Source organism: Tiliqua scincoides, chromosome 7 (assembly GCF_035046505.1).
Source record: "Tiliqua scincoides isolate rTilSci1 chromosome 7, rTilSci1.hap2, whole genome shotgun sequence".
NCBI lineage: Eukaryota > Metazoa > Chordata > Lepidosauria > Squamata > Scincidae > Tiliqua > Tiliqua scincoides.
Genome location: NC_089827.1, coordinates 28,485,672 through 28,503,762, shown reverse-complemented (window position 1 = coordinate 28,503,762; position 18,091 = coordinate 28,485,672). Strand labels below are relative to the sequence as shown.

The window sequence follows — 18,091 nt, the reverse complement described above, 5'->3', positions numbered from 1 at the left end:
CATCATGTGCATCCTGCACTGAAGTGGTACAGACAAGAGATCCATTTGCTTGCCCACAGATGCCCAGTGATGCACTGCCAAAGCCCTATTTAAATCACTATCAAACAGCCGCTGTGATTAGTCAAAACTTCAGTTCTGCCTATTCATGGGTTCCTTGCAAGACAGTCTGAGAACAGGAGCACCCACAACAGACAGACATGCCTAAACTAAGGGAGGAAGTGATCCTTATGACTCTACCTGCTCACCCTAAGTCAGGGATTGTCCTACTTGCAAAAGGTGACAGCTTTCACCAAACTTCTTTGTCCAGAGAGATTTGACACCTTGCCTTCAGCTTTTACAATGACTGAAAAACACTGCTATTCCAACAGGCATTCACTTGTGGTCAAGCAACATGCTACATCAAATGCATAGCAGGTTTTGGTGCTCAGTAATTGTTCTTTGTTCATGCTACAGAACAGTCAAGCACGGTTAGTTTAACACTTTTCCCCATACCACAGTCCCAATGAAAATGATGTTCTCAAAGTTACTATTACCTTATGAGGAAAACTTATACTGACACAGGAAATTTGGTCAAGGTTCCATTACTGATTGATGTTGCTACTTTTGTTTTGTTTAGTTGTATTACAATATAAAAACATACCCAGATATAGAGGGAGACTAATGCTCTAATTCAGTCCCCTTCTGCACAAACATAACACCCACTGTCTGCACAAATATTAGAATTACCTTTAGTCTACCAAAGAAAGGGTTGTCATCGGTTTCCATCAGGTAAAACATGTAGGGGGTTTTGGAGGCCTCTTTGACAACATTTTTAAGCCTGAAATGTAGTGTGTGGCAGAGTTCTGTGAAGAGAGACTCATAGGAGGCCATCCTTTGAGGTAAGGATGAGGATCTTTTCTCAGGAGCTGGAGCACCTTCTGAGGTAGAACTTAGATCTCTCTCTTTGTTACTTGTTTGCCTGTCGCCCAATTTTATCACCTTGCTTAACTCAACAAACTCGTCCATAATAACTGAAATATCTCCCCAGGAATCTTTTAGCTTATTATTGTGAGTTGGCTTGTTCAGACAGAAAGGTGAAAATGGCTCCTGTCCTTGACTTTGACATTTGGCTGCTTTGCCAACTGAGTCTTGTGCCACTGCAAGAACAGGAGGGGGCTCCAGGAAGTCTGTGCTGCTTCTTGGGTACCAACTTGAAATCCTCTGCCTTGGGCCTGGATTTCTAATTGTTATCAAGAGTGGACTTCGGCTCCTGGCTGGCAAACTTGGAGCAGGAGCAGCTGCTGCTGCATCTTTCAAGGATAATGTTTCTGCTCTTACTCGAGGTGAAAAGTATTTTGCACAGATATTGCTGGAGGTAGAAAGTTGTGAGTTGTTCCTTGCTAGGGTTTCTTTTAGCTTATAATGAAAACGCAAACATTCCATATCCAAAGTGCTTTGGATGGGGTCATCCCAAAATCTCCAAGTCCTGCTCAAGGAGTTTATTAATCCTGACTCTCCCACAAAAGTGTCACATCTCTTGGAAGAGTGAAATGTCCTAGTTTTGTCTTTGTGCTTCTTGGTTACAGAAAAGTTTATATACTTTAGTTGCCCCAAGTCACTGTCAATACCAAAAGCTGGTGATATGGATTTATCACCTTTCCTAGCTGTAGAAGGCCAGTCATATTGCTTAGACTCAGCACCTGACACCCTCTTCTTATTTTCTAAGTACATCCAATTGCCACTCTTACTGATCTCTTCCTCAGGGTTCAAGCCACAAACATGGTTAGCTCCAGCAGCTCCTGGTGAATCAGTCAGGCTCATATAAGAAGAACTCCCAGGTGGGCTTCCATGAGAGGGATTTCCAAAAGGTTCTTGGTCATCCTCTGCAGTAGGGAACTTGTATTCCAAATTCATGTTGGCATCCATAGCTCTGACAGGCAACTGCACTCTTTCCTTTGTCAACCATTCACTGAAAGGATTTTCAGAATCCCCCAGTGTGAGACTTTCTCCTGCATCTCCATGCCTAGGCAGATCAGATTCTTCTGATAAATATACAATATGATGTTCTCCTGGCGCATAGGGCAAGATTTCTGCATATGCTTCCCTAACCCGGTCTCTCTCTGAAGTGGATGCCTCATAGCTAGCAGGTCCTAGTTCACACATTACAGAAACAGAGGAATTCTTGCCCTTTGACAAGGGTGCTTCAGCAATGGAAGCTGAACACTCCAGACTTCTTGTGCCTATTCTTGTCCACTCCATGCAACCAGAGATGGATGAGACATTTTCATTCTCCTGAACCAACTCTCTTTCAATCATATTTGCTTGATCAGAACTCACACTTTCATGCAGTGTTGAATGACCTTGTAAAGTGGCATGCAAGTCTGTCATTTGGTCAACAAAGATGCAATTTTGTTTGAGATGCTCATTTACTATCAGTTTGGGGTCAGTTGAACAACTCTCTTCATCACTCTCAGGAGGGGAGACACACTCTAGGGTAACAAAACCCCTCCAGTTTAAGTCTGAATTTACTTTAGAACAGGTTTCTTCACTCACCACTGTTAAGGCACTCACTGTGTCTATCAACTCACTAAGCAAGGATCTAATATCTTCAGATAAAGTAACTGTAATCTGGTTTAGTTTATCACCACCACATCCAACTTCTTGAGTAACAGACAAATCTCCAGTATTATCATCTTCAGGTTTTGCTTCAGGCACTAGACTATTCAACCCCAAGCTCCGTTTTTCTTTTGCGTCTGGAGAGCCACTCTGCAATTCTGGTGACTGTCTGGCTTGCTGTTCCTCTCCAGTGATTGCAATGCTTTGCACTTCATCTGATTCACTAGCCTGCAATGGTGCTGTCTCAGTCAGGTGGAGTCCTTCCTCTTCTTTGGAAATGGATACATCTTCAACCAAATCCAGCTGTTCTGAAGGTGTAACATGTTGGGCAAATACAATGGAGACGTTCCCTTTTGATTCCTCTTGAGTTGACATACTCTTTTGTACTGGGTGCAGTTCACAAGTTTGCAGCTGAGCTGAATCAGCCATATCTTCCTGGGAAATGTCTTCAATTAAAGTGATTTGATTTGGCAATTCAAGTGGTTTGGTTGATACCACAACATTTTCCCGGTTTCCTGACAACTCTGCTTCTTCATCACAAGTTGTCTGATGGACTGGACTAACCTGCCATGAAGGTGAATCATCCAACTTGATTCCTTCATCTTCCTGGCAAATGTAGGAGCCTTCAACCACATCAAGTTGATTTGGAAATATTGGATGTTTGGCTGATACAACAGAGTCCTCAATTCGTAGTGGTTCAGTGACTTCCTCAAGAGCTGTTTGATGAACAGCATGAACTTGCTGGGAAACCAAATCAACTCCATTCTCTCCTTGGTCTTCCTGCAAAGGGCAGAAACCTTCAACCAAACCTCTTTGGTTTGGAGCTGGGGAACTTGACGCTGAAACTACAGAATCATCTTGGTTCCCATGCAATTCTGTTCCTTCTTTCGGAGATTCCCGATGCACAGAAACTGTAGCTGATGATGTTATTAAAGTGAATGGACTGTCATCGGGTGATGCTGCATCATACACAGCAGCTGCTTCTGTCTCTTCAGTCATGAAGCTTTTCTCAAGTACTTCATTCTCTTCATCCAGGTCCATGTCTCGGGGTTCTGAGTCAGCATCATTGCTCTCAGAAAGAACAAGGTCAATTGATTCCAGTTCCACATTTTCTCCATCTATATCCTTCTCTTCATTTATGGAGAGACGTGTCAAGTTCCCTACTTCTCTGCATGAACCATCCCTGCACTCAGCACTTGTTTCCAACCATGGCTCTTCAGAAGCATTTGGTGATCCAACACTGCTTGTCTGGCAGCAACACCTCTCCTCTACATAAGGAGATCTGCTGTCTATTTCCTGATTCTCCACAGAAGCTGCAGCCTTGCTGCTGGCTACAGCTTGTCTGTCTGCTAAATCTGCTGGAGATGCAGGAGGCACAGATGCTGTGTCACTCTGAGAAACTTCAGCAAAATTAACAGCTTGATTTGCTTTTATCTCCCCATCAATGTGCCTATGTGCCTGGGACCTATGTGCCTGGGACCTTAAGCACCTATCAATGAGCTTATTTGAAGAACTTTCATTCAGGTGATTGTCAGAGATGACAGGATCAAGCACGATGTCTTCAGAGTCCTCTCCAGCCACCTGAAAGTTTCAAATGTTCAGAGAGACATTAGTAGGCACAAAAAATCCCCATAACTTTTAAATCTATAAACTACACTAGAGCAATTAAAACAACATTTCAAAACAGTTCAAAGTTTACCAAGCATTTTAAAAACAAGTTCTGTCCACAGTTAGAACAGCCTAACCTCTTCTGTCCTCCAAATTCCTTCAAGGCTCATCTCAATGCAATGCTTCTAAAACTGATCTCCGTAACATGTTGCCCATCAAGCCAAATGCAACTCACTATTCGTGCAGTGGGGCCTGGCAGGTGCTCGTCAACTCTTTCCTGTTTTTCAGCTCCAGATAATAATATGAGGTTTACTGAGCTCCTCATGAGCAGAGGATAGCTTAGTGTATTTGCCACAAGTTATGCACACCTGCTCTAAACATCATGCTATGACAACTAGAGCCTTGTTCAGTAAGGTTTTGCATTTTGGTGTTTTTCAGTTTAATATCGAAGAAGCCTAGGTCTCTCTGTCCTCACAACCAATTCATATCACCACCACCTTTTTCTTGGCCTTCCATTTTGATTTAAAATAGGTATCAAGTTCTGGGGGAATATATGAAATATTCATAACATGACTACCATAAAGGCTACCACAATACAAATAAATGATGAACTAACTACTAAAACAGAGAAAAAATATCTATACAAAAGAAGAAGAGTCCTGCTAGCGCCCATATAGTGTGACATCCTTCAAGAAGTCCACAAGCAGGGACTGAAGACAAAAGCCCTCTCACACTGTATGTCCCCAGCAACTGGTATTCAGGGGTACACTGCTTCTGAACATGGAGGCTCTATTTAACTACCATACAGCTATGCTTCCCCAGTTGTCACATTTCTTTGTTAATGGTATGCCACCAGTTTATAGGACCCAACAGCACCTTTATAATAAAGGATTAAAGAATCTAAATGCTGACATTGTAATATCAGATCTTATCCCTGAAGCAACTTCATGTGGACTTGCAGCCTTTAGACACTCATAAGGAAAACAATACTAAAAAGTGCAAAAGAGATGCAACATGTTTAATGTTAAATTCCACTTAGGGTTTTGCATGCAAGACCACAGCCAGTTATGAATATGCAATGTTCCAGACTTTGACATATGATCTAAAGCAGGGGTGTCAAACTCATTTCATACAGAGGGTTGAACAGCATTCATGATGCATGCTGAGGGCCAGAAGTGATGTCATTAGGCAGGAAGTGATGTCATTAAAAAGGTCATAACAAAAAATAAGCTCCTTTTCTAACTTAGAAGTCATTAGCTTCAAATGACAGAAGAGGAAATATCAAAACTTGATTGTATTTCAAGATATGGGAGAACACAATTTTCATGTGGGTTTTCCTTTCAGCAGTAACACCTCAGAACTGCTCAGCAGTTGAGAGCCTGAGGGCCAGATAAAAAGCTTCCGCGGGCCGCATCCGGCCCCCGGACCTTATGTTTGACACCCCTGATCTAAAGCTTTCATGGTCAATACTATTAGTGTTCCATTAAGAACTGTTTGGGCTTATTGGCCATAGTCTATGAAGACTTTCATTTCCCAGTGTTTTGCCCACAACTTCACAAAGAGAGTCTGGTCCAACAAGAAGCTGACAGAACATACCAAGATCCAGGTCTACAGAGCTTGCGTCCTGAGTACACTTCTGTACTGCAGCGAGTCATGGACTCTTTGCTCACAACAGGAGAGGAAACGGAACGCTTTCCACATGCGCTGCCTCCGACGCATTCTCGGCATCACCTGGCAGGACAAAGTTCCAAACAACACAGTCCTGGAACGAGCTGGAATCCCTAGCATGTATGCACTGCTGAAACAGAGACGCCTGCGTTGGCTCGGTCATGTTGTGAGAATGGATGATGGCTGGATCCCAAAGGATCTCCTCTATGGAGAACTCGTGCAAGGAAAGCACCCTACAGGTAGACCACAGCTGCGATACAAGGACATCTGCAAGAGGGATCTGAAGGCCTTAGGAGTGGACCTCAACAAGTGGGAAACCCTGGCCTCTGAGCGGCCCGCTTGGAGGCAGGCTGTGCAACATGGCCTTTCCCAGTTTGAAGAGACACTTGGCCAACAGTCTGAGGCTAAGAGGCAAAGAAGGAAGGCCCATAGCCAGGGAGACAGACCAGGGACAGACTGCACTTGCTCCCGGTGTGGAAGGGATTGTCACTCCCGAATTGGCCTTTTCAGCCACACTAGACGCTGTGCCAGAAACACCTTTCAGAGCACGATACCATAGTCTTTTGAGACTGAAGGTTGCCAACAATATAATATTGTGGGCATTTTCAAAGTGTGAAAACCTGTTTCACCAAGAGTTTGGGGACGATGGAAAACAGTGAAGGCAGCAAGCTACTATGCCTGATATATAGAATCAAACATTTATTGAAGTACATAAAACACAGACATGGATAAGTATGGAACTTTGAGGAGAGGAAGGGCAGCCCAATCCTGAGCTGCCCGGTACATGGGGCTGTGGCAGCGCCGAAAATGGCTGCCACCGCAACCTGTGTACTCCACGCAGTCTTTTGTTCCCTTCCCCCAGGTAAAGTAGCCCCGCAATGGGGCTACTTGTTTCTACAGCAACCCAAAGGTCGGCGTAGAATCAAGAGCCTCCGTGTCAGGCAGGCAACCCAACACGGAGGTTCTGGATCCGGTGGAGCAAAGCTCCACCAGTCCCGTCTCCTCCCCGCCCCCCTCCACCTTCCCTGGAATGCCTTCTCCCAACCTCTACCATGCGACCACCAAGTGTCGCAGCTCTGGCACTTGCCCGGTGCTCGCCCAGCACTGACCAGTGCTAAGCTAGCACTGGTGCTAGGGCCTGCAAACGTGCCTTATGACATGTTTGCAACAGTGCGCGCCTGCGGTGAGCCAGCACACAAAGCTAAGGATTGGGCCCTTAGCATTCAAAAGGTCAGGTTCCAGCCAAACCATAGAATTAAATCCTTCCTTCTTGGGTCACTCAAATAAGTATCTTATATCTAATCCCTCAGCGATGTCACGCTAAGATGACTCCACATCAGTAGAAAACTCTTCTTCCTTCAGATGACTTCCCTCACTGACAGCTTCTCTTCTGGTTGTTCTCTCTGCCTGCCCTGACTGATGCTGAGAAGCAGGCTCCTTTTATAGAGGCTGGACCTCTACACACAGGCCTCTAAGGCACGACCCTGAAAAGGCTGAAAGTTCTCACTCAGGTCCATTTGCAGTCTCCTTTTCTGCTTTAATCCTTTCTGGGATGTTTACCCCCTTTGTTGAGGTGTATTCATGAGTTTAACCCCTATCTCTGAGGTAAAATTTTCTCCTACCCACTTAAATAAAACTTTTTCATAAAAACTAAAGACTTTAAGGTCTCACTTAAGTCAGGTAAAAGAATTTTGGTAGAAAACTCTTTTACTGCTTACTGAGGCAAGTGTTTGAGCTTTTAATCTTTTCTCAACAAAAGGACTAGAGGCGAGAACCACAGACCACTCATCTCACCCCAAAGCAACTGTCAATAACTGTCCACTGATCTTGTTCACTGTGTGTTCCTTAAAGGACTATGCATATTCTGTATGAGAGATCAGGAGATCAGTGCAACCCTGGTGGTAGAATGTTTCACAGGCAACAGAACAATCCAATTCAAGGATAAAAATCTTCCTCCTATACATAAAGAATGTAACAGACCATATAGGTAGGATTCTGCAGAAGGTGAATTTGAGACCAATCTTTAAGTCTACTCAGAAAATACATCAGAAATCACAATAAGCAAAAGGAGTAAGGTACCCTCTCTCTCCTTGGCAAGGGCTTATAGAATCTTATGTAGTTGTGGTCAAGTATACACAGGCAACATGAGAAGGAGCCTGAACAAAGAACATGAGAAGCACTCTCAGTTGCTACAGGTTGACAAATCAGCTGTGGTTGAGCACATGGCAAAGACAGGCCATAGGATGGATTGCCAACATGCACAAGTATTATCTATGACTACCTAATACTACACTGGAACTTACAGGGAAACAACAGATATACAAAAACACCGTAACAATAAAAACAGAAAGGAGGAGACTTTGAGCATTAGCAATGCTGGGCTATCAGCCCTTAGAAATGCTAGGATCCAGTAATTTGGTACAGGAAAAGAACTGGGTTGTGGAAAGGAAGTGCATAGTCCTTTAAGGAACACAGGGTGAACAAGATCAGTGGGACAATTATTGTCAGTTGCTGTAGGGTGAGACAAAAGGTCTGTGGTTCTCACCTCTAGTCCTTTGAAATGCCTACAATATTTGTAGGTGAAACCTTAGGAAATGTAAATTTTCATAGACCATGGCCAATAAGCCTGAACAGTTCTTACTGTTCCAGGCTTTGTTAATCAATGATGACAACTTTACTCCATCTCTGGAGCTCAAGAACACAGTTGAAATCAGGAGCTCTGGGCTAGAATGGAAATTCATGGCTCCTGTGCACAGCTGCTCCAAGTGGTGAGCTTCAGAGAGAGAGAGATTAAAGCGTGGGTGTCAAACATATGGCCTGTGGAAACTTTTTATCTGGCCTGCATGATAATTGGGCCTTCCCAGTACCACCATCAGTTGGCTGCTGAGCTGCGAAGTGACACATTGGCAGAAGTGGCACTGCTGATAGGACATGATAAATGGGCTCTCCCATATTTTGAAAATATGATCAAGATTTGCATATTTTCTCTCTTGTCATTTGAAGCTAATGAGTTCCTAGGTACAAAACACTTATTTTTGGTCATCACCTGCTTAATGACATCACTTCCAGTCCCATTAATGCTATTTGGCCGGATGTATGAAATGGGTTTGATACCCCTGGGTTAGAGCATCTGCTAGGTAAGGCTCCCTGGATCTGCAGTGGCTCCATCTACCCAGATTGACCCCAGCTTTCCTAAACAGGAAGGGCTATAAAGGCTTTCTGTTCAGGCTAATGCAACAACAGTATTTCCTGATTGTTTTCCGCTTCAGGCGTATCCCTTGGGTTTGACCTCCCAGCTCCAATTCCTTGACTTCTAGTTCCCACTTTTGAGTTTCCACTCAGAAGCTGTCTATAGCTCAGCCCTGGAAGTTGGCTCCTGTTGATGTATGGACTTATTTAATACATTTGTTTATTTATATCCAACCTCTTTCTTCCACTATAGAAATTGATGGTGCATTTTAATAATAATAATAATGGGTCCCTACAATAATGGGTCACCCATCCAAGCACTGATGAGATTTGCTTAGCTACAGCAAGGAGGCTATGTGCCCTTGGACCTCACCTTATCAAAGAAATGAACAGTAGCCTCAGAGTTGCTGGTAGTCGTGTCGACTTGGTCATCTTTCAAAGACAGGTCACTCAGTTTCTCAACGCAAAGGGGAGGCTCACTCTCTATGCAGTTGGTAGAGGACAGTTCATTACAAGAAAGTGGCTTCTCAGAGGGAGGACATGCTCTCTCTTCAACTCTGCTGAACACTTGGTCAACTTCTGAAAGTGAGTCTGCAGGGCACTTCTCCAAACTGTAGGATCCTCCATAGTCATCCAATGGTTCCAAAGGATCTACAACACTGTTCAGTGAGACGTATTTGGCAGGGTTACTGTGTTCAACCACTTTCCTTATGGTAGGAGAATTGACTTGCCTGCTGTAAAACAGAGCTACCCACATATAGAGTATGAGCTTCATTTCTTCCACATCATCAGTCGTACTAATATCCCAGGGTCTGGATGAAAAAAAGCAAAGGCAGAGAGAAATAGCTGGGTATCTGACTGACCATGTAATTTAAGTATCTCTGGCAAACTGAACAGTATCACATCACATAATTTCAGTCTCACATAGCCTGGGCCCTGAGTACCTCAGGGTGTGTCTTTACCTATATGTACATTTATTCCACTGCCTAAGATCAGATCAGAAGGCACTGTCTCAGACCCAAACCACACATGCAGAAATCAAAGTGGCAAGGGGCATTTTCCATGAAATAAGGGCATGAAGAACTCCTCATCCTGTGGGTTTTGTGCCACAGAATATGCAAGTATCTCTGCCACTCATCTCTCTTAATCCATGAATTTGGACTTTTCCACATAGCTTTTTGAATGCATGGTTGCAAAACCCATGTGGATCTTGATATCCGCGAGTTTGTTTGATCCCAACAGCAACCGAGATTATTGTCCTGGATGCCACAGCTCCCCCTCTTGCTGATCTCACCTTTCAAAGGCAGCTACCTCCTTCCCATTGCTTGTGGCAGGTAGAGGAGAACAGAGTAAAAGTACTGTGTTTGAATGGTGGTCTGAGAATCTTTCAAGTGCATTGGCTCATGCTGGAGGGAAGTGATGTTCCTGTGGATGACTGAGCGGCAACACAACCCCCACTTCAGCATTCATGTCTGCTAATAGGTGTTTCATTTGTGCATGTGTGAAATGGCTTTTGCTGGTATGGACTACATTAACTACACCACTAAGCCTGATTTTTTTTACTCTTTTATTAAATCAAAGCTCATCAGAGCAAGTTTTCAATCATAAAGCCCTGTTAGCCTCCCAAAACCACTAGACTTTGTGCCACTAGCTACTCCAGGCCCTGACCACTGAAGTAGCCAAAAGCATACGCCTGACCCTTTCTGCAGTCTCCTCGTGTGCTCCATCTCTCGAGCTTGGTCTGGGTGGGGGGAATCATATTTAGGCCCCCTCAGCTGCAGATGGTTCCTGCTTCAGCAGAACCTCACCTTGAGGGAGGCTGAAATTGTGTAGGATGCAGCACATCATCATCACTGGGGCCAGCTGCTTGCTGTCCTGTCTTTACAGTAGAATCATCCCTTCAACAAAGGATTTCACCACAAACATCCTCAGGATATAGTTGAAATGCTTGCACTCTGGGATGGGGGAGGGGTAGGGCTTCATCAGCAATGGGCATAGCAAGTAGGCGGCAATGATCAGGGGTGGTTGGCAACCCCACTGATGTCCTCTGGCACAATGGGTGCCCAAGAGCCCTCCTCCATTCTCCTACACAGAAGGGGCATCTGCCCGGCACCCCCACAAACATCTCTAGGAAAATTACTCGAGTCCACCACCACTTGCAGCACTACAGAATGGTACCTCATAGGGTGAAGGTCTTCGTCGGTCCCGTCATTCACACCCAGGATTTGGGATGCGGCTTCCATCCAGGGTGCCAACACAGTTCATGGAGCTCTTGGCATGAAAACAACCAATTGAGCATTGCCAAATTCATGACCAAATCCAGCATGTTATCTGTGATGGTCTTGCAAATCTCCACAAAGACAGGGAATGCTGTGGACATCCTGACCATGTACAGTGCTGACATTGTTCTGTAGTTCATATTCAACCCTAGCCTGAAAAGTCATGGCCACTTTCCCCAAGGGTAATGAGCTTCCACACTGGCACGGACTCCTGGGTCAGTCACACCTTGAATTTGTTTACAGTGCATGAAGTGAATCGGGACATGTGGTAGTACCCCACCACTGGTTGCCATCCCAGCTCTTGAGCACATCAGTCACTCACCAAAGGGTGCAGCAAGGCAGGACCCAACAGTTCTGGGGCTGATGCTCTGAGGTGATCCATGTACTGAGTGTTTTGGCCCCTGCCTAATGGCCCACATTGCCTTCAACTGGCAAGTGAGAAGGGTGCTGATGCAACCATAGTGATTTTGTGGGACCAGAGACAGGGTCTGCACCATCATCCTCCACCACCATAATCATGATTACATGAATTGTCCCAAGCTAGTACAACACCATGCAAAGCATTGCATGGTTGATCAGGTTGATCTGCCGCACGAACTCTGCCAGACAATCTATCCTGGAAGGTTCTGACAAGTTGCCATTGTTAGCACTGTGGCAAATGTGTGGTTGTAAACCCTATGCAAATTGAAACCCACAGATGTATTTTCCCATGGAATAACTGCATGTTTTGTTTGTGCCTTAGATGCCATATATTAGCTGCCTGGGGGAGGGTCTTCTCTCTGGTGATACTGCTGCAATTATGGAATAGTCTCCAAGGGGTAGCTGCCTGGCAAAATTCTTCTATAGTCCTATGTAAAGATCTTTTTTGCCACATGTTTATTTGTATATGCTTTTTAAGTTTGATTCACTACCTTGGGCATTTTCAAATAGAAAAGTTTACAAATAAACAAAAATTCCAGGAAGGCCAATGATCTGAAGTTATGGGGAAAAAATAAAATGATCTATACTGGATTGGAAAAAACACTTTCATTCTGTTAAGGCAAAGTTTTAAACACTGAAACAATGTCTAGAATTATTTAAAATATTTGTATCCTGACTTTCCCTTCCTGCAAGGGAGATGCTCACAACGTTTATGTAGTTATACTATGCCATTTGATGGAAAATGATTGGGGTCCTACAATAACAACTACAGAAATGGAATGGAAATGCCTCATGTTGTGGGATTGAGATCTAGCTAAGGAAAACAACACATTAAGAAAATTCATCATCCTGTTACAACATTCCTCTCTTCCTGCTCTAAATCCATTTCCGGAATCTTCTATGGAAGGTGTCCGAGATATGCACAAGGTCTAGCCTTACGTCTACATTTTCTGGTTTGGACAGGAATCTTTTGGTTAACATTCTTTGCTAATGGCCTTACGGTAGATATGCAATATTTGTAGCCTTTGGATGATGGTTGTGGAAACAATCTCAGATGCACAAACCTTCAGTTACTAGACCTGACAACTTACCTGCTTAGTTTTACAAATGATGCTATCCCTGAGAAACTGCATGCATATTAAATGACATATTAGTGGCTGTGAGACTTGTTTTTACTAGATCTTGGGAAATGCAAGCAAGTCCCTTTGTGATAAACCCCATGCTTTCCCTTCTATTTTTTGCCTATTTTTTCTGTATTATAGACAATGGTACTCAAACTTCTCAGGAGTAAAACTCCTAAGTTTTTGAGGGAACAGGGAAATCAACAGTGACACAAGCCCCATTGCTTGTACAACAGTGATTGCACCACTGTGGGGAAGGGGAGGCTTTCTTTAAACCTAACCTACTTGCTGCCTAGGTGCAGGGAGCTCCGCTGAGTCCTCTGCAGGACTCCCCACAGCTTGTAGAAAGTGAAAGTAATGATTATGACCCACCTCGTTTCACAATAGCAATCCAGAAGTTGGTCGCCATTGTTACTTTCACTTTCTACAAACTGTGGGGAGCCCTGCAGAGGGATCCACAGGGTTGCCCACATCCCCCAGACCCTGGCAGCAGATAGGTTAGATTTAAAGGAAGCCCCCCCTTCTCCACAGCAGCAAGATCCTGGGGGTCACATCTCTGCTTTCCCCCTGCCCCCACCACTTAAAGGGAAAGAGGTTCTCAAGTTGATGGGTCACAACCCACCAGTTTGAGGACCATTGTTTTAGACAATTTTTAACTCCCTAGCAGCTTCTGTGCCATTCAGCTGCTGGAATTTTCTTTATAAGAAGCGTTTGTCTTTTATTTGGCAAATGCCATTGTTAACAGTGCTAGATGTATATATTCAGCTTCCATCTGAGCGACTAGCTCCCTGCCGAAATAGGAATGTGCTTAGTAATTGGGGAATAAGCCTATCTATTTTGATCCAAGTGGTGGGAGAAAATGGCCAAGTAGTTTCCACTCCCCTAATCAGTTAATATGATGACATCATTGCAGCCAAGTGATAAAACAAACCTGCAGGAAGGGGGTTATTCTCCATCTGTTACCTGAGTGACCCATTCATTGGGAGCTCAGAGTAACCTCTTCCTCAATCGCAAGTGAAATGGACTAGGGATTCCCTGACATGTATGTAGCTTTACCTAGGGAATGTCTAACCAATAGAATATGGTAAGGGCTCTTTACTTCCAATTATTCCTGTTTGCAATTTTTCCAGTACTGCTTACAACATTTTAATCAGCAACACATGAGAGCCAGCAGCATCTCAGCGCCATCTGATGGGCATTAATGGTTACTGCATCCTTCTGGTGAAGACCTTTCTTAATGCTTTCCTGCCAAGTTTAGATTTTCTCTGCTTACCTTTTTCCCATTTTCATTACTTCTTTTTTTGTTTAGATTTTTAATAAACTAGTTATATTTTGACCCTTGGTCTTTCTGTTCACAGGTAATTCAGTGGATTGTCACAGCTGTAATCTCTGAAGATGCTACTGTGAGATTGTTTTTTAAACAGAACCCCTGTTATGGGGTTCAGTGTTCTCCTAGGAGAGTTTCTTTCCCCTTCAGATGGTCCTCAATTGCCTGATCTCTATAGTCTGGGATGATGGCAGCAGATATAATCTTTTGCTCATTCAGCTGCTAGTCCAATGAAGGGAAAGTAGGAAGGGGTATGGGTGTGCTAACCACTAGGCCAGCAGTTCTCAAACTCTCCAGGAGTTTGAGTCCCATTGTAAGTTCTTGTGGGGAAGGGGGGGGGAATGGAGTCACACTATCGCCAGAATCATGCCACTTGGGAGGGGTGCAGGTGCTTGCTTCCACTTACTAGAGTCTGCAATAGGCTCCCAGGGGGTGTGGAGAAACCAATGCCAACCTCCGCAGGGCTGCCCAACATGCAGAGACATTGCAGATAAGGATTGCAACCTACTTTAGGTTTGCAATTGTAAACCGGAAATGGGTTGGGATTGTTATTTTGAGGGTCTCAGCAATTTGGGGAGCCCTGCAGAGGCTGGTGCAAGGATCCCCACACCCCAGGAACTTGCTCCAGGCTCTGGTAAGTGGAAGCAAGCCTCTGCACCCTTCCAAAGTGGTGCAATCCTGGTGATTACATCACCCCATTCCCCCCACCCTGCCCCTTAAGGGGGCCAATGCCAGGGCCCTCAGATCGAGATGTTGCGATGCTCCAGTTTGAGAACCACTGCACTAGGTGTACTTCCCTGGACCAACCTGCCTTCTTCTAGGAGTCTCCTTTGCTGACATCCTTGAAAAAAGAAAGGCTCAAAGAAACAGAAGTAACTTTACCATAGATTTTTGATAAGCAGGTAAAGTCTGGTCTCCAGTGATAAGACATATAATGAATCCATTCTCTGTATCAAATCACGATCTGATTGAAGTTCTACATATTTTAATAATGCTGTTACTTAATTGGAAAGCTCTTGAAAGCTCCTGTTTTTCCTCTGCATGTTTGTTGAACATTTGTTTTATATTAATGTGACACTTTTCTTCCTTCTTAATAATGGGCATAAAGTTAAGTGATCCATGAAGTTTAGGCTGTCCATTGCCTCAGACCTCTACAAAGTTGGGGGACCTATGAAGAATGTCTGCCCTCAGAGGCTTACAGATGGCAGCTCTGGGCCATTTTCTCACCACTATTGTTGGTGCTTCAATTGAGGCCCTGGTCAATCTCTGGAATGGAAAAACCTCTGGCTGTTGACACAATCATTCTTGAGCTTCTCTCCCTTCTCAAAGAGCTAAGGCTGCTCCCTGGTTTTCTGGGGAGCTGCCAGAAATGAAACAATTGGGGTGATGACCTGAGCAACTGTGAAGGCTTGCAACAAGTCTGACCAAACATGGACCCACTTGATCCCACCACAGGATGCAGATAAAATCACTCACATCTGCCACAACTTGGACTCCACTTTAACAGTCCCTGAAGATGTCCCCACTGCACCGACTTATCCAGTTATTTTGGATTCCTTTCAGTATGTACGGCCTAAGGATGTGGACAGGATTCTTGTTAGAGAAAGGCTGGCCAGGTGCATGATCAAACTCTGCCTATCCTGGCAGCAAAGGCCTGGTTGAATGGGTAAAGATGGCAAAAAAAAACTTTATCAGAGGGTTCTGCAACATCCTGGCTTAAGATGGCAGTAGTTCAGCCTCTGCTTAAGATTCCACTGTATTAGACAGACACTGGCCTGTCTCAAAACTTCCTTTTTTTGACAAAGTACTTCAGCGTGTGGTGGCAAACAGCACCAGCAATTTCTAGATGAAATTGATTATTTTGACCATTTCAATCTGACTTCCAACCTGGTTTTGAAACTGCTTTGGTCACTCTGGTGGATGTTCTACACCAGGAACTGGCTGGGGAAGTACAAATCTGTTTGTTCTGATGAACCTTTCAGCATCAACCTTGCTGGGAGAAGGCTTAAAAGCTGGCTTTTGGTTTGTTTACAAGGCAAATTCCAGAAGGTGGTGCTAAAGGACTCCAAGCCCTTGAGCTCCGGCTAATGGGAAATCTCAGGGTTCAATCTTGTCCTCCATGCTTTTAAACATCTATATAAAACCAGTGGGAGATGTCATCCAAAAGTTTGGAGTTGGGTATCATCAATATGTGGACAATGCTCAACTCTCCCTTTTTTATCTTCAATTGGGGAAGCAGTGGATGTTCTGGACCACTGCCTGGTCCAGAATGAGGACCACTGCCTGGTCCAGTAATTCCAGTATGAGGACAAACAAGCTAAAATTAAATCCAGAGAATATGGAGGTCCTGCAGGTCACTACAGCTATTGACCCAATGGTTGAACAGAGGTATGTCTGGGCAGGGTTGGACACTCTTTGAAAAAGGAGACTTGCAGTTTAGGGGCCCTCCTGGATCCAGTGTTTCTTCTGGTTACATATAGCTGGGAGAGGGAGTAGCTTTGCCCAGTGTTGATTGCTGCACAAACTGTGCCCATTTCGGAGTCATTCAGATTTTGCTACAGTGACTTATACATTGGGAACATCAAGATTGAATTACTGTAATGTTCTACATGGAAGTGCCCATGAAGACTGCTTGAAAACTGCAATTGATTCAAAATGCAACATCCCATTTGCTAATGGGTGTTAGGGAACCATGCAGGGCCTCCAGAGTCGCTCAATGGAAAAAGACTGATGAGCTCTTACCAGACTTGGTACAAGATGCCAGATCTTGGCACACTGGGTCTCATGTGAGCTTATGCAGTCAAAAGCCATTTGGGGAGAAGGAACAGCTGGGGGAGGGGGGAGCTGTAAGTGGGGAAGAGAGCAAGATGGGGAGGGCATAAGAGAAGCAGAACAGAGCACAAGAAGGGAGACCCAAAGAAAGGAAACGGAGCTGGAATCAGTGGGGAGATATTGACAGGAGCACCATGGACAGGTCACTTGGATGAGAGCTCAGAGGATGTCAAAAGTACATAACTATATTACCCCTGCTGTATTAACTGCATTGCCTGCTGTCCATTGGAGAGTAGTTCCAGGTGCTTGCCATTATAATCACCTTCAAAGCCCAACATAATTCAGGGCCCCAAATACCTGAAGGACAGCCTCTCCTCACATGAAGCTATTTGTCCACTAAAGGCAGCCAGAGCGATCCTTTGGAGTGTGCCATCATTTGTGGATGCACTGCTGTCAGAGACATGCGAGAGGGCCTTCACCCTTGCAGTGCCCATCTACCAGAGGGATCTCCTCCACCTCCTCCTTGTTCCACTCCATATCATGTGTATTCTCAGTAGATCTGGGTACCGGGATGCTCTGGGCAGTTGTGTCTGCCCCGATACCCCGATGCACAGCCTTCTGGGATTCCAGGCAACAGAAACAACTGCCAGAAGTGTCCCAGTACCCAGATCTACTGACAAATTATGCAGCACAGAGGCGGAACAGTAAGCTCCAGTGCAAACATGGACCACTTTTTTGATGGACAGCAGTCATGAGTTTGAGGACTGCCAGTCTACACCTATAGCTGTACAGCCCCCCACCTTGCTTCCTTTTTCAGACATGTGAGAATGTTTCTGTTCCTTCAGACATTTGGTTTACATTGTTTCTGCTGCTGCTGCTGGTTTCATATTTTGATTATATTTTGCTCAAATTGCACTTTTTATTTTGTGAGCTGTCACGAGGGAAAGTCAACATACATTTATTTTTTCAGTAAAAATAAATGTAATAGCTCAGAACACATTCTGGCAGAAGTTGGGCATTATGACAAATTAATCTCCAGTCTAGTGTCTGCCTAGCCATTCACCACTCAGTTTAACACAACACAGGTTCTTAAAACCTGTTTTAAGAACCTG

General features: G+C 44.5%; 1 protein-coding gene across 3 annotated transcripts in view; it reads right to left on the bottom strand.

Annotated features, from left to right (window-relative positions):
• Positions 1-18,091, bottom strand: part of TASOR2 (transcription activation suppressor family member 2) — a 59,102-nt gene that overhangs the window by 11,892 nt on the left and 29,119 nt on the right. For all 3 annotated transcript variants that reach the window (XM_066633730.1, XM_066633728.1, XM_066633729.1), the window contains exons 13-14: positions 9,434-9,872; positions 727-4,176 (exon numbers count right to left, since the gene is read on the bottom strand). In XM_066633730.1, coding sequence (XP_066489827.1) covers positions 727-4,176; positions 9,434-9,872 — 3,889 coding nt within the window. The remainder of the gene's footprint in view (positions 1-726; positions 4,177-9,433; positions 9,873-18,091) is intronic.